The sequence below is a fragment of the Artemia sp. Qi Xiang Cuo genome, chromosome 13 (assembly GCF_049724085.1).
Source record: "Artemia sp. Qi Xiang Cuo chromosome 13, ASM4972408v1, whole genome shotgun sequence".
Taxonomy (NCBI): Eukaryota; Metazoa; Arthropoda; class Branchiopoda; order Anostraca; family Artemiidae; genus Artemia; species Artemia sp. Qi Xiang Cuo.
The window spans coordinates 45,987,280-46,010,169 of NC_142806.1; the positions used below are offsets into that span (position 1 = coordinate 45,987,280).

The 22,890-nt window shown below is 34.8% G+C and overlaps 1 protein-coding gene across 3 annotated transcripts in view; it reads right to left on the reverse strand.

Annotated features, from left to right (window-relative positions):
- Positions 1-22,890, reverse strand: part of DIP2 (disco-interacting protein 2) — a 298,193-nt gene that overhangs the window by 136,700 nt on the left and 138,603 nt on the right. For all 3 annotated transcript variants that reach the window (XM_089099548.1, XM_089099547.1, XM_089099546.1), the window contains 2 exons: positions 21,870-21,993; positions 11,380-11,582 (listed from right to left, as the gene is read on the reverse strand). In XM_089099548.1, the coding sequence (XP_088955674.1) occupies positions 11,380-11,582; positions 21,870-21,993 (327 nt within the window). The remainder of the gene's footprint in view (positions 1-11,379; positions 11,583-21,869; positions 21,994-22,890) is intronic.

Sequence of the window (22,890 nt, forward strand, 5' to 3'; positions counted from 1 at the left end):
CTGTATTGTCCTGTGATGGAATTTCTTTATGAGGACGCGGTTCAGATGCACTAGTAACACCCCCTAAATGCTCACGAATAAATCTATCTGCCCACTCCGGATCCTCCATCATGTCAATATCACAAGTTAAATCGTCTAGGCTTGCTATTTTCACAAAACAATCATTAAGAAAACCCCTATGTCATTCCATATTATCTAGAACTAATATAGGTTCATACCAGAACTCCATTGGCGGTGATAGATTTGTTCAAGTAATTGTTTGTGTTTCAGCGCCCAGTGGTACTGCTATTTCATTAATCTATAGAAAAAAGGTCTTATTTTCTATGTGAAATAAGCATTATTTCATAAAGTTGAAAAATCATGTTCATTTCTAGTCGTATGTTTACCTGATTATTTAACACATACCATTTTTTTCCATACCACCCACAAAACTCAATTCCTCCTAGAATTATTTAAACTAAATACTTTTTGCTTATAGCATTATTTACAGAACAAATGCATAATAAATTACAAATTTTGTTAGTAACATACACAAACACACAATAAAATAGTGAAAATCATTACGTTGTTAATGAATTTGCAATATTCATTATATCCATGAATTATCGGGTAGACAGAAATATAAGCGGCGCATGCACCGCTCACACACACATACACACACACACACACACAAACACACAATAAAATAGTGAAAATCATTACGTTGTTATTGAATTTGCAATATTCATTATACTATTTCCATGAATTATCGGGTAGACAGAAAAATAAGCAGCGCATGCACCACTCAAACACACGCAAATACACAATAAAATAGTGAAAATCATTACGTTGTTATTGAATTTGCAATATTCATTATACTATCTCCATGAATTATCGGGTAGACAGAAAAATAAGCGGCGCATGCACCGCTCATACACACACAAATACACACACACACACAGACACACATACACACACACACACACACACAAAAACACAACAAAATAGTGAAAATCATTACGTCGTTATTGAATTTGCACTATTCATTATACTATCTCAATGAATTATTGAGTAGATGCGGCGCATGCACCGCTCACACACACACACACACACACACACACACACACACACAAAAACACACAAACATCATTAAAATCATTACGTCTTTATTTAATTTGCAATATTAATGATAATATCTCATTGATTGATTTAGTATACAGAAAAATAAGCGGCGCATGCACCGCTCACACACACACAATAAAATAGTGAAAATCATGACATCTCCTAAAAAATAGCCCATTTTCAATGTGTTGTCTGTTATTTTCAAAGATTTTCCGGAGCAAATGATAAAATTGAAACTGTTAAGTCTCGCATCTCATATCAAATTCTTTATTATGCAAATTATAATCTTGGAATTATGTCTAGCGGTACAATTCTCAGTCCTTCAAATTGACTTGGGAAAAAGAATCATTAGCGAGAAATAATATTTGAAAACTCACATTTAGATTTGCAGCTTCCATGTTGAGAGCTGTAGAGGCCACATCATTATCAACTTGCATTGGTCGTGAAGGGCCCGGCAATGCTTCATAGGGAGTGATCTCACAATCTTGTGCAGCAGGAGTAACGTTATGAGCTATCATCCACTCTCTTTTCAGCTTTCTACCCGGCTGCATAGGGGTTGGCATGGGTGGGTCTTGAGCACCTATGTTGTATTGTTGTATTGGAGTAACGTATTGGAGTAATCTCCAATACGTATTGTATTGGAGTAATCTCCACTTGTTGTATTGGAGTAACGCCGTTAGCCTTAGCTCTCTTTTCCGGGGGGGGAGTAATTGTACGAATCCTCATCCTTAAAAAAAAGAAGAAAAATTTAGCATGGAAAAAACGATTTCTCTTTTACAGATAAATTGCCCTCTAAAGTTGATTCTGATGTTTGTAACACTATACCCATTCGTGGTTTAGAAATATTAAAAAAAAAGTTTCTAAAATAGAATTTTGTAAAATTTTGAGTTTGGGGGTAAGGGGGGTTTCAAAAACATCCCATAATATAAATTATCCCCTAAAGTCGATTCTGATATTTGTAACTCTATATCTATTAGCACTTTAGAAATTTTTAAAAAAGGTTCTAAAGTAGAATTTTGAAAATTTTGAGTTTGGGGGGGGGGGGTGGTTTCAAAAACACCCCCCCCATAATATAAATTATCCCCTAAAGTCGATTCTGATATTTGTAGCACTCTATGTCTTAATGCTTTATAAATAATTAAAAAAGGTACGAAAGTAAAATTTTTTAAAATTTTGAGTTTGGGGGGGGGGAGATTTAAAAAACATCCCCCCATAATATAAATTATCCCCTAAAGTCGATTCTGATATTTTTAACGCTATATCTATTAGCACTTTAGAAATATTCAAAAAGGTTCTAATGTAGAATTTTCGAAAATTTGAGTTTGGAGGGAAGGGAGATTTCAAAAACATCATATAAATTATCCCCTAAAGTCGATTCTGATATTTGTAACGCTATATCTATTAGCACTTTAGAAATAATTGAAAAAGCTTCTAAAGTAGAATTTTGGAAAATTTTGAGTTTGGAGGGAAGGGTGATTTCAAAAATATCCCCCCATAATATAATTATCCCCCTAAAGTAAATTCTGAGTTTAGTGTACTATTCTTTAATTAACGATTTTAATACCAATTTTTTAGTATATCATAACGCTAGATCCTATTTTAAATTGATGACATTGTTCAAACATCACTCACGTATCGCATTTCAAAGGCTTTACTCTTGCCTAATTTGACCACAACAAGAATCTATTTCTCAAGGAAATCATTGGCACTGTCCTTAGACATGTGGTATTAATAATAATTCCAGATAATGAGCCTGTAAAAGGTTGTTTGGAAATTGTCACTCTTGCTAACAGGATAAGACACAGATGCCTTTAGGTAGACCGGAAAAAGACGAAATATCTTAAACACACAATTGGGAAAAGCCACATTTTGAACGAGATATGTAAAACTACAGAATTATGCTCGTAACAAAGCAATGGAGGAGGGAGTTTTTGTTTTACATAATAGAACAAAAGCGTGCTTTGCCTTTTCTAGCAAGTATACTCATCATATTTTAGGGTTTGTATTCTTGGAGGGGAGGGGGGGCTAAGTCCCCCTGAAATTTGAATTTACTGGTAAAATGCTTTTTATTTGGAAATAAATTAAGAAATTCAGTAAACTTTTCTCACGTTGAAATAGAAATATCCATTGTTTCAAAGTTAATAATATTCAGTGTACTATGTACGATATGTTAAATCATAATGAAAATTAAATTGTAATATATGAACATTTTATACAGAATCTCAAGGACGAATAAAAAACAGATGTTGGCTCGAAAAACACTCTGGTTGAGTTACATAATTTCGTGCATACTCCCAAAAGATGTTGGACTACTTTATACCATACCAGTTTTTTAAGAAACAAATTTGTGCACATGAACTCACGACTTACATTCTTATGAAATTTTTATCAATAACAGAAAAAAACAGTCTGTTTAAGTTATATAATTACGACCATACTCTCGAAACATGTTTGAACACATTATACCTTGCCAACTTTAAAAAAAAAAAATGTCTACGTCAAACTGTGTGAGGGAGGACTGACTCTCTTTGAAAAGGTGTAGAGCTGCCATAGAAGTATTACCTATATGCATGGGGCTACTCACTCTCTTTGAAAAGGTGTAGAGGTCCCGTAGAAGTATTACTTATATGCATGGAGATACTCACTCTCTTTGAAAAGGTGTATACGTCCCGTAGAAATGTTTACCTATACGTCTTGTAGAATCCAGATGATGCATTCTACTTATATAAAACATACTCGAGAAGTGAATTTTGGTGACAATAAAATATGATAAAAATAGAATACCTTATTAGCAAAATTGTGAGGGTCATTTGTGAATTATTAAATTGGGAGCTTCAACGTCGGCTGACCGTCTCAAAGAAAAAGAAAAGTTCATTATTAACGCGATTCTTGACCTAGTCCATTTTAGTTCATTATTAACGCCATTCTTGAGGACACCGGTTAGTTTGCTTTGACTAGTGATAGAATATAGTGTCTCACTATGGATGTTCAAGAATCATTTCAGATTTTTGAAAGGGCAGCAACACAATTGAGCTGGAACAAGCAAGTTTCACTCATTTGAAAGTGAACCACAAAAATAATTTTGTCGACCCAGAAACCGGCGCCTCTACCCAAAAATTAGAGAGAATGTAGGGTTCCACCACAGTTTATAGAATTAACCAGTATGATCATTCCCTATCTCACCCATTATAAAAACCCGGACCGAGGTGCAAGTGCTCCGAAGAACGTAGAAACATAAGCGGCATTAGATCTTTCCACGGGTAGACAAGTCAGATTTCTCTTGGACGCGAAACAATAGGAAATAAGTGGAATACCCGCTATTACGAATAATGCATTTTGTAACCATTTCTCATTGATTGACGCAAACACACTAATACATAACTGCACAAACAAGTGGGAGGAGCTTTTTGTTTGCGGCGAGACTGAAGACCAGAAATGATCTGCGATAAACTTACTGCATAATTCTATAAACTGTGGGTTCCGCAAAGTAGAGGAACAAACGGCACCGAGGTATATCCTGCCATCATTTACATTCATACTGAGTAGAGTACATGTGGCGGGCGGCAGTAAAGGCAGAAGGCCGAGTTCATTTTAACGTGATTCTTGAGGACATTTCTGCATTCTGGGAGCATATTTCCAAGATGTTGTTTTCACAATTTTGCTAATAAAGTATTCTCTTTTCATCGTATTTTGTTTTTTTTCATTAGGTTAAATAGGTTTGTTTAGGTTACCTATTTAATATATGCTATGCTTTACACCACCACCCCCCCCCCCCCAAATGTGCAAATATATAGCCCAAATGTGTTTCTAAACTATCATATGTTCATCATAATTTTGTTTTATTTGATTAGCATTCACCAAACTTTACTTCTCGAGTGCGTTTTATATAATAGACAAGTACCAACAAATTTGCCAATGTTCACCCTTGCTATTTCAAAAAGGACTTTTGTAGGAGGGGTCCCCATCTTGTCCTCCAGAAAAACTGTTTATCCCTTATGGCTTCGACTGTTGTCGGATTAGAGCGCAATAGCCCTCTCTCTGGCTACAGAGCGTACGAAAGAATTTAATTCGTGGACTTGTATTTCAAGGGAATGCAAAACTCAGAAAAAAAAACACACAAGAACGCGCAAATCACATGAAAAATAAAGGAAACCATGGGTAGAACTGTGGGTTTCTTTGGATTTCAAGGGACTCGGCCAAAAGTCCTTATGAGTGCATCTTTCTTTTACAATGTCAGTGGCACGGCCAAGGAGAGGGTGATGGGATGCAGACTCCCAAAACTATGGAAATTTTTTTTAGAGTATATAAAGTTTATTAAACGACCTTATCATATTTGCCCCCCCCCCTCCCGTGAAGTTGAACCCCTCCGAAACGGAAACTTTTTCATCGAACTACCAATAATCAGTAATGAATAATCACTGCTCGCTTCTGCCAATTTTTAACTTTTTGCATTTTTTCCAAGACTTTGTAAACCTTAGGGGGGGGGGGTACTCTAAAGGATTTAATTTGGAAAAAAATGTGTTTACCTTACCTAGCCTTCCTCGATAATTTTCCACAAAATTTAATCACATGCTTAATATTCTCAACAATGTATGCCTGATGCCTACAACCTTGCAATGACAAGTAATACTGATAAGCTTAATTTTTAAAAAGCCTTCTGCAATTTGATTCTGTGTTTTTTCAACAACCTACAGATTGAAGGCACATCAAAGATACTGTCAATAAAAACAAATCTGTCTAAAAATTTCAGCCAAGAATTTATCCTTAATACATCCACAAAATGGACATACGTAGGTCGTATATTCTGTCAATAGGTTAGACTAAAAAATCCAGTTGATTTAGTACAAAATCTGTAGAAGTGGACACAAGATACAAATAAAAGAACAGCTTGAAGCACTTATTAGGCTATTGCATTTAATTAAGATGGGCGTTGAATACCAGACAAGATATATGGCTTTTAGTATTCCTTATTTATTAATTAAATTTTCAACCTGAAAAGGGAGACACGTCCCTTTTAAACACGCTAACATTGTCTACTTTTGTAGGTCGCTTCCATCGCTTCTTCGTCTTGTATGGAATTTTTGAATATAAACATGATTTCATCATCAGTCCCTTATCTCTTGATGATGTGTGACTTTGCATTTGCAATGCATGCAAAAGATTAGGCTAGAGATCTATTCAAAAGATGGCTAAAATTTCAATGTTCAGCCTGTCCTTAAATAAGTATATGTGCCTAATTTAGAATTACTGAGACATTTAAACGTATTAGTAAGTCATGCTTGCATAAGAGGCAAATTTAATCGCTCTCCTTAGCCTTGTCAAGGATTGAATACCACGCAAATATGTTTATTTTGCTTTTCACTTCCTTTTCTTGACTACTAGTTTTTATTTTCTTTTTAAGCAATCCCTGTCCTATGTTGTAAATCGGGTTAACTGTTTCATGTGCAGAACCGTTTAGTGTCAACCCTTGAAATTCACTTTCCTTTTAACCAATCAGCCAAAAAGCTTTTATACAATTTTGAGAAGACATACGAAAGTGTAATCGGCCGGGAGGTGTCGAACAGCCACGTACAAAGGATTTTTGTGTTTGGGACTGGCACATAATATAATGATACACGGGATAGGTACTTAGGGAGGCTTGTGGGCTCACTCAATTCTCAATGTTACGAGACTTTTATAATTATGTCCATAGTTCGCACAAAAAGTACCGATTTTTTACAATTTTGATCCCCCTCCCCTGAGACGAATTCATGTATAAACACCTGACCCAAATCAATTTCCAATTAACTGAAAGCTTACTTAGGGGTCGTAGAGAAGGAGAAACCTTGAATGAATGATTTTATGCAGTGATTAAACCCGTACAGAGTATTTCACTATCTAATCTACAAAATATAGCATAAAATATCAAAAACTGAGAATCACAAGCAAAATACTAAACACCACACAGAAATAAGGAAAAGGAAAACAATAAATTGACAACAATTATTAGCACTTAATAGTAATTAAATGAAGGAAGAAAAAATATATAATATTTACTCTCTTTGTTCGGTTCAAGTATTCCAAAACAGCATACTGAGCCTCTTTAATGAACCAAATAACAATAATATTAAAATTATTAGAGTAAGAAAACCCTTGTAATTTAAATTGCATTTCAGTTCTTTCATTTTCAAAAAATCTACACTCAAACTGATAATGATATAAAGTCTCCTCGTAACCACAATCCCAATTGGAACAATCGCTTTTATTAATTCTACATAAAAATGAATTTAATTTACAGTGACCAGTTACAATTTGTGTCAGTTTATAATTAGGAGTAATTTTTGTGACTTGAACAAGGTCAATATGATCAGTAAAAAACTGAAGTGTCCAGGGCTTAACTGCTTGGCAAAATAGCTCATACCATTCCATATATAGGTTTTCACGTAAGGTTTTCCGGATTTCATTTAAATTATTAGAAGTAGAAAGGGAATTTCCTTGCGAGTCCGTATAATGTGAATGATCATTTAAATTATAATTATTTAAGCTACTGAGGGGTGGCTAGTAATCAGGCCTTCCTCTCTTTAGATATCTGGTGAGAGATATCTCTTTGGCTCTAAAAACTGAGGTGCTCAAAAAATAAATATTCATAGCCATGCGATGTTTAAATAAACGACACTCCGTTTAAAAGCCTACTATCAAATATGCATTTCTAATTATGAGAAATTAGTCGGCCAAATGTTCGCATGTCAAACTAACTGTCGGCTAGAGGCATAGGAGTCATTACACCTGATCAAAATATAAGTTTTAAATCTAATTACAGGAACTGCGGGAGTCGCCCAATATGATTCAGCAAAAAGGGACCGATTTTAATCCCCACTGTTCATTTAAATGTCGCAATATGAATAAATACGAGGGCGTTTCTGATAATAAAAGAATATTGTGTATTATAAAGTTTTGACTCGGGCATAAAAATACCATCACAAGTCGCTACAGCGCCTTGTGATTTTCTTGCTACAGCAAGAAAAACATTTCTAACATGCAACCGCCATCCAAACCAATACATATTGCAATAGTTTTTGACCGAGCTGTGTTAAAATTTCTTATTTCCGACTTGCTCGGGTTCAAAATACACTGCCTTCGGTGATTTTAAATAAAACCCAGTAAACCATCCAACTACTCAAAAATTGTTTTCGTACTTAATGGCTTTTTGCTTGGGGGGCAAAGGTTAACATAGTAACTTTTTTCACAGAATTCCGCAGAGATTAAACCCAGATCGTCATATTCTCAATATCCCTCCTCTATAAGGAAAAAACAACAACTGAAAACATCTATACTGAAGACCTGGGAACAAGATCTGAGAGTCCAAGACAAGATTAAGGTCTGACAACATACATATAACCACTTTGAGTAGAACAAATTCAATGGTATAATTGTGAAATCTCTCCAAAGTGCTTAAAGCTTCTCTATTTAAGGAGCAACATCAAAACTTACAAATATAAATTATTACGTATTTGAAAGGGGTTGCCTCCTCCTCAAGACCTCGCTCTTTACGCTAAAGTTTTTTTTATAGAATTTAAAAACAAAGCTTATTATTCTAATTAAACGGCCATTGTGTTTTAGGAATTGTTCTTAAAGAATTAGAATAAAAAGTCAAAATTTTAGCGTAAAGAACAAGGCCTTGTGGAAGGAGCAACTTCTTTTATGAGTTTAATAATTTCAGTTTGTTTTAAGTTTTGATGCTGCCCTTTGCTTTTGATTACAAAAAACCTTTTTTTTAATTTAATTTCTAATCGTTTTTAAATAATACCGAAAATCCGGCTCTCTCTCCATGAAAAATCCGGTATTTGTGTATTATACGCCACTCCCTCAAGTTTACGATGTGTAAAACTCGAGAACAAACCGGTTTCTTCGTTACTTTAGAATCAATTTTCGGCTATATATCTGCACATTAAGGGGGGGGGAATAAAGCGGGTCTGCATGCAAGATGTGTTAGGTACAATTTTATTTTGCATATTATGAAGTAAGAATTGTTTTCTGACTTCAAACTGTCCACATACTTTACCCCCACTCGTTATGTGAAAATATATAGCCCAAATTATATATTTCCCATCTATTCTGTCTCTTTTCTTTATCTTGTCTCACGCTAAGCTGAAAGAAACAAACAAAGAAACCGGTTTGTTCTCGAGTTGTTACAAGGCGTAAACTTGAGTTAGTGGCGTATAATACACAAGTACCAAAACTCCTCCCCCCCCCCCTATGGAAAATAAAAAACAAAACAAAAATAAAACTCTCAAATTCGGAAAGGCTTATTTTTTCTCGAGGGGGGAGGGGGGGGTAAACACCAGGGTTATTTTCCATGGGGGAGGGGGGTATACGCCGGCCACTGGAGGAAACAAACCCTAAAATTAAAGGAATCTTAATGAAAATTACATCACCGGATTCAGCGTACCAGAGAACCCTACTGTAGATGTTTCAAGCTCATATCTGCAAAAATGCGGAATTGTGCTTATTTTTGCCAGAAGACAGATCACGGGTGTTTGTTTTTTTTTCAGGGGTGATTGTATCGAAATAATTGTCCTAGAAGTTCGGGAGAGGTTGCATTCAAACGGAAATTAAAAGTTATAGTGCCCTTTTTAAGTAAACAAAAAGATTGAAGGGCAAGTGGGCCCCTCCCACGCTCATTTTTTCCCAAAATTATCTGATCAAAATTTTGGGATAGCCATTTTGTTCAGTATTATTGAAAGATCAACAAAATATGTTTTTATGGTTAAAATAACCCCCTCCCATAGGCTGTGGGGAGAGGCCTGTAAGTTATTAACTTCGCCCATTGTTTACGAATATTATTTGTTATTAGGAAGTCTACAGACAGTTTTTTTTTGAAGGGGAGGGGGTTGTGTGTGCTTAGGGTGGATTTCTATAGGGATAATCTTCCTTGGGGAGGGAAATTTCTGGGGGGGGGGTGAATATTCCAGGGGAAATGTTACACTGGGGAGTGAATTACTATACGAAATTCTTTTTAATTGTCTTACATTGTCTTTGCCAAATTTTTCATCTGGAAACGTCCCGGGGGAATTGTCCAAGGGCTTTTTTCCGCGTGTTTTGATTTCAGGAAATAATTTCCTTGGAAGGGGGCATTTTTGGAGTGATCGAGAAACCGATTAGAGATTAAAGTCTTATCCAAATGAAAGAATGCTACGGAAATTTTTTCAGGCTGAATTGTCCGCAAGTAACTTTAAAGGGAGGGGGATTCTCAGCGAGGATGGAACTGTCTGGAGGGAATTTGACGGGGGGAGGGTGAACTTTACGTTGGATGAAATTTCCATTGAGAAGTTTCCCGTGAGGGGGAGGGGTATATTTCATAGAAGGTGTGCCAGATTTACCGGCATTTTTTGAAAAACGCACAGAAAGTATTCCATATATGAAGGGTTGTCCCCTCCTCAATACCTTGCCCTTCGCACTAAAGTTTGACTGTTTGTCCCAACTTTTTAAGAACGTCTACTGAAACAAGGGGGCCGTTCAATTAGAATAGGAAGCTTTTTTAAAAGTGCGGACAGCCTTAGCGTAAAGAGCAAGGTATTGAGGAGGGTGCAACCCTTCATATACGGAATAAATCTGCCAAAATTAATTTGCAAATTTTGTTTTAATTTTTCATATACGGCGAGCCAAATTCGAACCTGCATTAGTTGAAAAACGTTCAGAAATTAAATAATAAAAAAAAAGTTTTTTTTAACTGAAAGTAAGGAGCGACATTAAAGTTTAAGACGAACAGAAATTGTTCCATATATGAAAGGGGCTGTCTCCTCCTCAACGCCTCGCTTTTTAAGCTAAAGTTTTTATTGTTTTAAAAAGTAGAGTTGTGAAAAAGAGTCAAACTTTAGCGTAAAGAGTGAGGCGTTGAAGAGGAGACATCCCCTTTCATATAAGGAACAATTTCTGTTCGTTTTAAGTTTTTATGTCGCTCCTTATTTTCAGTTAAAAAAAAACTTAGTTTTTTTTATTTAATTACCTATCAGATCCACTGTTCGTGATTTTCTTACGAGGGAAGAACAGAAAGAAAAGATCCTTAGCTTTTGCTAAGCAACATTTAATAACATTCATATTACTTCAGTGCGAGCGAAATATTTAAGCGGCTACACCAAGAGGTTAATAGAGACGTTTCCGAAATAACGTTGTGCCTTATTTTCCTTGCGTTATTTCTTTTCCCCCCTTTTCTTTACCTACGTTTAAAAGCTTTGGTGTATTTTAATGTTTTGGTGTATTTTAATAATAAATAAAACCATCTGCACATTTTGAACTTACCCTTCGTGTTAAAGGAACTTCAATGGGTACGGGAACCATAGATGCAAAAAGACAACCATAAAAGGCGCACATAAAACTCATGGGATCCCCATTTGGGTACACCAAAGCAACACGATCTCCTGGCTTCAAATTGATATCACTTTTGCCATTCATCTTGTTGGCCAAGGCATATGCAATCTTATAGGCCCTGCTTAATAGCTTCCCTTGAAAAAAGAAAGCAACTGTTAACTAGCAGCACATTTGCTTTTCAAAAACTTCCTGCAAAAAAAAAAATACTATGCTAGTGATTTTGCCCCTGTCCATAGCTGTCCTAGATATACCATTGGAGATTGTTAGTCTATAATTATTTTTTATAAAATTATACAAACCAAATCTTTCAAGACGTCTAGTGGTCATAACTTACTTGTTCAATTGCAAATCAATTAACTCCTCAAAACATAAAGCGGGGAAAAGAATACAGCAGACATACCGATGGTTTTTTATTAGATTATGAAATAAAACAGTTCTTCTACGAAAAAATAGAGCAAATTAAAAGCCTACAACTAGCATAAATTGGTTTATATAGGTTATCAGACTTAAAAAACAGAAATTACTTATAAACAAAGAAGTTAAACCTAAACGAACATAAATCAATACAGAAATTGAGCTAGAGCCTCCTCTGACCTTTATTGGAAGTAACTAATTTGTTTTGAGCAGGTTTATTCTTCTATTATATATTTTGAAAAAAAATACTGATAAAAATAGTCAAACTTCCCGGAAATAAGCCCTAGACACAAATTATGATGCGGCTACCACATCAGTTTAACTATTCTATATATATATATATATATATATATATATATATATATATATATATATATATATATATATATATATATATATATATATATATATATATATATATATATATTGTGCTTAAAATGCCAGAATAATAGGCTTTTAGGCTACTAACTTCTAATACTCCCCGGTAGGTAAGGTCCTTTGAACCAACCTATGAGAGGACTTCCCCTAGAGTGGAATTATGTCATACACAGTTATCCTACAAGCTACATCACTTGGTGATTCCTGAGAGAAGTGTAATTTCCTTTTCGATTGATTTATATCCAAAACCCAGGATGCAAAATATTCTCCATTTAAAGTAAACACCAAGAACTCCAATCGCACCAAACTACCCATTTTTTTTCTCTTTTTTCGGGTGAACTGATGATGCCCAAAAGCGTGCATACATACTTAAAGATCAATAAAGTATTGATTTTTTCCAATTGCCTACAAATTTTAGACAAGGGCCTATCACAGTCATTTGGCACACAAGTTAGTTTCAATACAATGCTTGGTATAGTCCCAATTAAAATGCTTGAGATTGCTATCGTGGAAATTTATGGCTAATTTATGAATTTACGCCTGAAAATGTTTCCTTTTTTATAAGAGGCAATTAAATGATGTCACAAATCTAAATACCACAACAAAGTACGGTAATGTATCCGGTAATGTACGATATCCGGGGGGTGATTCGACCTTTGTGGGGAAGGAATGGAAGGGGTGATTCCTCAACTCTAGGTATTAGGACATTCGCCACCAGAAAATGTGGCTGTCTATCAATCTATTCTGAAATAGAGCCGAAATCATACTTTTGCATTTTCAGGACCAAATCTTAACCTATATATACCGAGAATGAGTATGGGACTGAACTTTTCCGAACGGTTTTAAGCTTCAAAAAAAAGTCAGTGGAAGACAGTGGCGGATCCAAAGGGGGAAGGGGGCGCCCCCTAACGTAGTCTAAAGTAGTGTAATTTACTTAAATAGCGCAAGTTTGCGTTAATTAAACTTGGTCCTAACGCAAGTTAAACAGATCAACCTATTTTGCGCCCCCCCCCCTAAAAAAAAATCCTGGATCCCGCCCTGGTGGAAGATGAGGGCTAATTTCATGTTGTGATTTTTTAGCATCCCAAACTCTTTTTAATTTAATATATAAAGTCTCAACTGTAACAGTGTTGAATATTGTATTACCATCCATCATAGGTAAACACTACCATAATTTTACGGTATGGGAGATGAGTGTAGTGCATGTATGCACAGAACACATCCATGTTTATAACATTTGAAATCTATTTAAAGTTAGCTTTTATAATATAATATAATAAAACATTTCTCTAGCCAATAATTTTAATAACAAAAAACAATCGTCTATAAACCTACAATTTATATTTTATGTTTTTCATACATAATTTAAGTTGCAATTCTGTAGAAGAAAATAAATATAAATAGCCAACACATTTTTCATTTCAATCAAATGAGTGCAACTGAAATTGCAGCAGAAATATAGTTCGTGCCAGTTGACAGAAACTCTGATAAGGATAAGAAAAATAAATATAAAAATCGGACCAGCAGGTTTTTTAAAGAACATAGGACTTCAGCGGCTTTTACACTATATGCGTAAATTTCTACTCCAAGTGGTTAAGTTACGTTACGTTAAGTCATGTCTTTCACATTTCACTAGCATAAAAATCCATAAAACCATCATAATCATCGTCAAAGATCAGCCCGACCATCAGAAACAAACTATTCTAAATTAAAAACGTTGAATGGAGACCGAGATTCAAGCTCTGATCAAGCGTGGGACGTTTTCTAGGAAAAGCTTTATCAGCTTCTATTCAAAATTTATTAATTGCTGATTGAGAAACTCAGTTTCTGGAGAACTTCGCAGCTATATCGAGGGTTAGGTTATGTTAGTGTGGAAGGTTTTACAGGATAGTGCGAAAGAACCATTACAATAGAAATAAGAATTTCCTAATCCTCCGACTCGCCTCTTAAAACTTTTCCAGTCCCACGATGTATACAAAACTATTCTTCAAAGAATTTCCTTGGTAAGTTCCCATTCCTTAAGAAATTCGATTCAGACATAAGAAATATCTTAATTGAGATATTTCTTGCGTAACAAAACTGTTGAGCTTATCATGTAAGGCAAAGGAAATAAATCAAAAAGAAAAAAAAACTACACGCTTTAATAAGCACAAGATTTAAGCCAATAAACTTAATTGGTGAAATTACAACTTCATCTAGTATTCTTTATGACAGCAGATCTAGCAATTCATCTTCCCTGTATCTTACCAAGGTTAAAAAGTCTTTATAGGAACTAAATTTATCCATTACAGGATTCAACGCCAATTTAATGACTATCATAGGAATGGAGAAATTAAAAATTTGTTTTAAGGGAGGGGCAATAGTTCAAAAAGTCAACTACGTGGACAACATAAGAATTTGGCAACACTCGGGGGACCCCGGGGCCAAAGACCCTCCCCCCTCTGAGTAAATGTCTACCATGGGTAAGCACGAAATACATTCTAAGAGAACGGGTATCATAACATTTTCCAATGAGAAAAAGACAATCTTCTAAATTTCTATATTATTAGTTTTCATTGCTCATTAGCTCTATATTATTTTTAAAATTATTGTTAACACTTTCAACACTCTTCGGCACGGCGGTATTAAGAACTTCTTGAGAAGATAAAATGAAAACTGTCTTCTACAAAAGTGGTCCCAAAAATGAAGATTTTTAGCACATTTTAGCTTAATTTTACGTACATTTTCCAAAGGAGATATTTTGGATCAATCCTTATCTCTGATCTCGTTTATTAAAGTTTAAAAGCCTCATTCAAGTGTTTTTTTTTTATTTCCATCCTTCTGGCGATGATGCCCACAGAACTGACGAACTATGTTCGTCAGGCTTTTTATTAACAAAAAATATATATATATTCCATGAAAAGCAAAGAGCGGTTTTAAATAATGCGGTCCTAATTTATCCATAAATTAGGTTCACTAATATATAAAACGTATAACGAACATAAATTATACTTGATACTTAAATTAATACTTAACTTTATGCTTAGATTAAATTATATTTTACAGCGATATGCAGATATATTTTGCCACTCCTAATGGTTTTTTGTTTTTTGCTTTTTTTAAACGCTTTTTTACCCCTTTTCTGCTTGCTCCTTGCTCCTACTATGCGGCCCAAAGAGCATGGGGATCCGATAAACAGTGGAATATCAAGCTTATCTCCGAGGGAAGAAAGTTTGCTGCTAGTGATACAAAACCTAAACGCTATATATAAAACCCAGACAGAAATATGCTTCGTAATCATTTAATTGTTGACTCAGACGAATTTTATATATAGTTGCCGGAATAAATAGACCAGCTCCCGGGTAAAAATGCCATTTGTATAAAGGGACTTTACATGTATACAATTATAGATGTAAAAATATATAAAGGGACTTTAAAGCGCAAGTTGGTACGAATAGGAATAAATAGAAAGGAAAAAAGTGACGGCGATAGACTGCTACCATTTTCTCGGTTCAATAAAAAAGTCATAACTAATACAACATTTGGCTATAAAGTAGTTCAAAAGTTAACATTGTACTTGCATTATGGTAAGACGGATAACTTAATTGATTAAATAACTGTAAAGCAAAGACTAAGAGGGTGGATACAGGACATTTGGATACACATGAGAGATGTTAGGGATGCTAAAAGTAAAGACCACCATTTAGTAGCATCTAAAGTTAATTTAAAGCAGAAATTTAGGAAGGACAATTATTTAACAGGCAGTTATGATGTTGACAGCGGTGCACCTGGGCTTTGATAGACCTCCAAGATGAGGATTCGAAACGCCCCAAGAATAGTTGGATACAATATTGCACTTCGAATTTTGTTTCGAATTCAATTATGCGGAAGATAGTGATTTTAGCAAAAATACTTTGCGACACAGTAGGATTCATCTTAAAGAAGAAAGACAGAAAAGCAACAAGGAGTATAAGTTTAGAAATATAGATTTAAGTTAGTAGAAGAGAGACTTGTTCTGCATAAAACGTCTCTGAGTGACAGATACTAAAAGAATAGGACGAAAGTAAGGGCAATAGAGAGCACATTCAATTGGGAATGAAGAAGATTTGAAATAAAGGGTAGGGATAAAACTGTTTAGGATCTGAAAGGCGTAGTCTGACGACATAATAATAAGATTTTGTGCTGACGTATTAAAAATTCAGGAAAAAGTAGTCAACCTGGTAGTTGACTAAGTAGTCCCAGTAAGAGAGAACGGGGTCTCAGTTTGCGATAAAGAGTGTGTCAAGGGGAAACGGGTAGAAAATTTTGAGAATGTGATAAGCTACGATAAAACTGTAGGAAATAATGAATTTTTTTTTTGATAATTTAGATGTGTGGAACTTTCAGTTTGAAATAAGGATTTAAAGATGGCATTAAAAGAACCCAAAAATAATAAGGCTCGAAATACTGATAATGTAGCGCAAGATTTTTTGGAATGAGGCGGTTTCGAAGTTAGACATAAGACTGGAAAATATGAACAAGATCTTTGATATAAAAGGAGTATTAGGTGATTTTAGAAAACTTCAATTAAAACATTTTAAAAGAAAGGTCGGAGTTATGGAAACATAAAGGTCAGAGTCATGGCAAATACTATTAAATACTACAAAAAGTGGCAAGACTAAACCAAATTAATATTGTAGGCTAATTTTAGTGAAATTTGTGGTAAAGTCGACCGACTTCAAAGCCCTGGAATATTTTTATATATTCGTTTGTGCTGCCGTATATCAAGGAAAGTCAGCATGAAAAATATCGTCAGATACCACCTTTAGGGCTTTTAGACGTAATACCTTTAATTAGATGTTGTTTTCTTAGACCTCACTGCCTTTCTATGACGAACAAATAAAAATTGACGAAAGTTCATTATTTTGTGACCCGAAAAGTTATTTAATTTGATTTGTATAAATATGCTAGTTTCAATTTTATTATTTTAGTATTTCTACTGAAGACGGTCGCTGGATATGTGATCGAAATATTTGGACTTTTGTACCTTTTTATAACGCTCTAAATAAATAGATTTATCCCCATTTGAAAGCTTATTTGTTAGGGCTATAATGAAAGAAACTGAAAGAAAATGATGGTCAGGTCAAGTTACAGGGTAGGTTGCAAAAAATTGCACTTTTCAGTAATCCAGCTGAGATCAAACGAAAAGAAGTATGTAATTGAACGGGAAGGGAAGAGGTCATAAGAAAACATTTAAAGAAAGCGGTAAACTCGTAGGAGCAAAGCTGAGCAGAATGGGGTCGAACAGGAACGTGCGCAGTTGCGTTGGTCTCAGGTGGCTTGGTGTTGCAATGAGTTGGTTCTATTACGTTTCCTTTATTCTTGCTCCAGCCCTCATATTTAGTTAAACCATGTTGTCTTTAAAGGAAAATTGTATCTTCTTCTCTATAAAAGCACGACAATTAAATATTTGGTTTCGACAGTCAAAGAAAGTCTAGTCGGCTACCTATTATCATCCCTCCTTCCAAGAGTAGACAGGCTCTTTTCCTTAGTTAGAAGTACACTGACCTAAACATAAGAATTTTTTTCGCCATAATAGTTTTTAATCCAAATAGGCTTCAGGTCCTACACTTTATTTTCTATTCATAATTATAAGCTTTAATTAAAATTGTTTTTCAAATAAGCGTCAATGACCCTTTTGTACTGGAAGGCTTGTTGTGATAGGGAATTGTTTCGAAAATTACTCCTCACTGACCACATGGTGTGACACCAAGCTGCTAGTAATGCTGTAAATTAACATTTTTGTGAAGAAGAAAATAAATGATCATAAGAAGATCAATATGTATGGGTGGCCACATGTATTTTAGACGAATGGGTGGCCACATGTTTTTAGGAAACAAGCAATTGTGTAAGGGGTCTTGAGGTCAATCACCTAAAAAAAACCTCACAACATGTATTTCTGTCCATATTTACCTGTAATTCTATACACTTCACATATTTTTTTTCTTTTTTCCTGTCTTGATAAATATTGCTTCCCACGGTCAAAATGTATCCTCAATGCATTTCAGATTCAAAAATCAAAGTTACCAGAGTTTTCAAATTAATTAGACAATAGACATTTTCCACTGATAAACCTGATTGCAAACTCATTATCTGGATTTTGAATATGCCGTTCGACTAGTAATTTAGATTCTGACATTGATGTTCCATTCACAATAGAATCAGAAGTCCATAATCTAGATTGTGAATTCGACAACTTTGCTTGAAAAAAAAAAATTGTGGATTTTGCCGGGTTAGGCGTCAGATTTATAATTTTTTTCTGATCCACGGTTTGCAATTCAACAATCCAGTTAATTCGTAGTCCGGATTGTAAATATGCCGCTGCACTGACAGTTTTGTAACTTTTGAAATCACCCAAGTCTCTTTTTTTTTTGTTTAATGTAATTTTGTATTTGTTAGTCACCCCCAGCCCGAAGAAATGTTTTTAATTAATATGTACGGTTTTAAAAAAGTAAGGAAAACTGTTCCCAGACGGGTTATATCCCGATAAGAATAGTAACAGTGAAAGGAAAACATAACCGCGGTTATTCCGTCGCAATGGGGAACAGCCACCGTTGAATATATTTTTAGGGGAGGACAAAGGTCCACTAAACAATACCAGAATTAAAAGCATAAAGCACGTTCCCACACTACGCGGATCAGCTGAGAAGTCAAGCAGTGAGTAAACATTTATACGGCTTGTATCCGGGTTGCAGCAGTAGCTAGCAGCCTAGTAAGAGACGATCACGTCCATAACTCCTAAAAATAGAGTCAGATAAAAACAAGAAGTACAGGATTAGAACTGCCTTGGTCGAAACCCATACATAGGAAACTTACCGTCCCTTGGCTTAAGCAATAAGGGAAATATATTGGCTTGAAAATCAAGAAAAGTGGCTCCAACCATGATATTCTGCATATACGGCTTCTTTTTTTTTTTTTCTTTCTTTCATTTTTCTTTTTCTCCTCAGATTGCTTGGCACTGGAACATCGCTAAGGGTTGTTTTATGGCTCATTTTAAAGGAAATTGATGTGGTTAAAAACTTTTTGTAATTATTGTTTTTTTTTAATAGAATCGATTTTTTACGAAAAACTACATTTTTTTATATCACTGTAGTAGCTTATGTTATTAACATCGAGAATTTGTCACATCTAGGTGCTTTTGTAATTAACAAAAAAATATTTAAAATAAAAAAAATATTTTTACAAAGAACTTTTACAATTATAAGAAGCTTGTAGACATAGTTATGTAAAATGTAGCAATTTGGGGGGGGGGGGGGGGTAACAAAAAATCTGATTTGTCAACTGAAACTAGAATAATTCCTGACAATTTTATCGAAATAATTTTATTTAACTGCAAACTACAAAAATATTTATGGTTTCTGAGCAATAATTTTAATTTTTTAATTAAAACCAGAAAAATAACTGAAAATTTTAAAATTAGCTTGGTTTTCCTTCTGTTAAGCAAAGAGGCCACATGACGGTACAATTTTTTCACTTTGGGGTTTTCACTTAGCTTAATACCATCCAGCAAAATGACCAAAAATAAATGTTTTCCCTCACAGCTGTCGATACATCGATGCGTCAGCAGATCCGCATTCTGTTGGAACTAAACTTTAACTAAAAGTTATTAGGCACCATATTCTTTAAACAAGGCTCAAGTTTATCAGTAGAGCATAGAAGTTTATAAAACTGGATTGTCTAATAGCAAGTATGGAGCAGAAAATTTTCTAAAACCGAAATGGACGCGCGCGGCAAAATGTAAAAAAAAAAAAAAAAATAAAGTGAAGTTGTCGAACTCAGAATCTGGAACATAAACTCCCGGTCCGATCGTGAATGGACCATCATTTTCATAAATCTAAATTGCAAGTAGGGCGGCATTTAAGACTTGCTATTAAATTTGTCCGTGCAAACGGCCAATTATCAAAGTTTAGCAGAAAACTCAATGACCACAACTTTGAATCCAAAATTACTTAAATTTTTCTACATCTGAACAAGACAAGAAAAATAACTTCTTACAACCTCATCTTTCTAAGTGACATAATTGATTTATGCATAATTTATATCGCAAAGGTGATAGAAACAATACTAAGCCATCAGAAACAAGGGATGATCCTTAGTAGACTCAATAAAAAAGCCGATAAATTAACAAACAACATAAGATCCTTAAAGATCAAGTACAGGTAATTATTTAAGCATCAGTTGGAGCTTGTTCAATGAATTTTATTAATTCTTTTCATGGCAGATTTTAAGATGCCATATTTATCACCTTAAATGGTTCCCACCTGGTCGATAAACAATTGAGAAGGAAGAAATTAATCGTGTTGTAATCTGTAAAAAACATAAGGTCCTTCGTATAATAGCTATAACAAGCTTTCTTTTTTATGAAAAGGCTAAACCTGCGTTGATCAATAGGGGACCTTTTATTTAAGTGTCCCAAAGCTAGCTAGCAAGTGGCCGTCTAGAATCTGGATCTTAAAATTAATCTTTTATTTCCAAGTGCCCAGCATTTTTCCAAATATGTAACCATTGTCTTTTCTCCCTTTAGAATGGGCAGCGAGACGTTTGCTGATACTTTACACAAGGGCCTCATCCGGTAATTGTACAGAGAATCATTTCTGGCTTGTTCCTAAAATCACCACTGAAACGTTTTCTCGCACCTCCAAGGGTCCATGCACCACCAATTAAAAACTCCTGCACTGGAGACCCAATTTAACTCCAGGTATTTACCTATCTACTTGGCAATGCTGACCCTTCCCTTGAAAATTTACTTATTCAATCTTTTTAATATAAACTTAAAGTGGTTATTCCGCGATAATCTAGTCTCATCCTTGACTGAAGGATAAGAAAAAAGTCCGTCAATCCAGATTGTAGAATATCAATTTGACTGGAGCCAAATGGAAACTTTTAGTTGAAATGGCACACATTCTAAAAGTATCACTTCATCTTGTTGAAATAATCGACTCGGACTCTTCTGACACTGAGGTCGAATATGGTACTGCTAGAAATATTATTTCTTATTTTCAAATAACCTAGTTCTGCGCTGGCATCTGGAGTAGGATGTATGCTAGAAATTATTCCATCATTTGCTAACACACTCATTTTAACAAAATACCCAGCAACAAAATAAATAAATAAAAGAATAATGCTTCCTAGGATCTCCTCAAATATTCTATTTTGGGCTTTAGCTAAAAGTGGTTAAGGGTAGATGGATAAATAGTTTTGCTCGCAAATCAATACCCAAAAGGTTAGTATTTAAAATTAATTTATTTGATATTTGATTTTCAGCTGGAGCAAAAACCACTTGTGTAGCAAGTGGTATTGAAATCTTAGATTCCAAGAAGATTGTATTTCAATTGCTAGCTCTAGGCATTCGTGAAGTGTTTCCAAAATATGTGTTTCTCTTTTATTCTAAGTGGAATAAATATAGAAGTAGATTTATACAAAAAAAGTTAGAAAATGTTCTCTTTTCTCCAAACTTTCGTTTTCAGAAAGAGGCAAAACAAGTGGTGGACGATTATTACTTCAGGAAAATAAAGTTTGGATTTTCAACAGATGAGCTTAAGCTAAAGTGTTTTAGGTTCACTAAAAACGGGAAAAAGCAAGAAAAAAAGAAAAGAAAAAAAGATACTAACCATAAGTTAGAGTCGGTCCAAGCCTTCCATTAGGTTCAACACTTGTAGCTACCGGTGCTTTGAACCCAGCAGATCCATACCTTTGAAGTGCTGCTTCCAATGACTTGGGCAAACCAGATGGGACCTAGAATGTGATAGCTCAAATTATCTGTTTAGTTCTTGATGGAATCTTGCCAAACAAGTGGATCGGTCGGAGAGAGAACACTTACTCTAAAGTGTTTTATTGCTTTAAAAGTAGAGTTCTGACAGAGAGTCAAAGTTTAGCGTAAAGAGCGAGGTGTTGAGGAGGGGACAGTCCCTTTCATATACGATATCATTTCTGTTCGTTTTTAAGTTTTAATGTCGCTCCTCACTTTCAGTAAAAAAAAAAAATATATATATATATTTAATTTCTGAACGTTTTTCAGCTGCTTCAGGTTCGAAATTGGCTCACCGTACATGAAAAATTAAAAAGGAATTTGCATATTAGTTTTGGCAAAGTTTTCCCCATGTAAAATTCCCTCTGGAAAGTTCACCTCCAGAAACTACCCCCCTCCAATGTTAAAATCACCCGGCATAAAATAGCTACCGCTACACTGAAAATACTTCCATCGGAAAAATATCTGTACATCAATAACCCATAAAATATGTAATATTTTACGGAGAGATACTCTAGACAATTCCAACCCGTTAAATATTCCTCCGGACAATTCCCCTTAATAACTCCAGATGTAAAATTGAATCGGCAAATAGAAAGTAATACAAATAAAAATAATTTTGTATAGGAATCTTGGCAAATTCCCCCAGTGTAAAATTTCCCTTGGAAAGTTCACCCCCCCCCCCCACCTGGAAACTCCCTCTCACAAAAAAGTATCCCCGTAGAAAAATCCTCCAAGTAGAGAATTTTTTCTCCCTCCCCGAAAAATGTCTGTATACTTCCCAATAAGAAATACTATGCGAAAAAAAACGGCAAATTTCTTGACTTACAAACTTTTCCGCAGGGGCCGTGGGGGGCTATGTTATCCTCAGACATAATTACTGG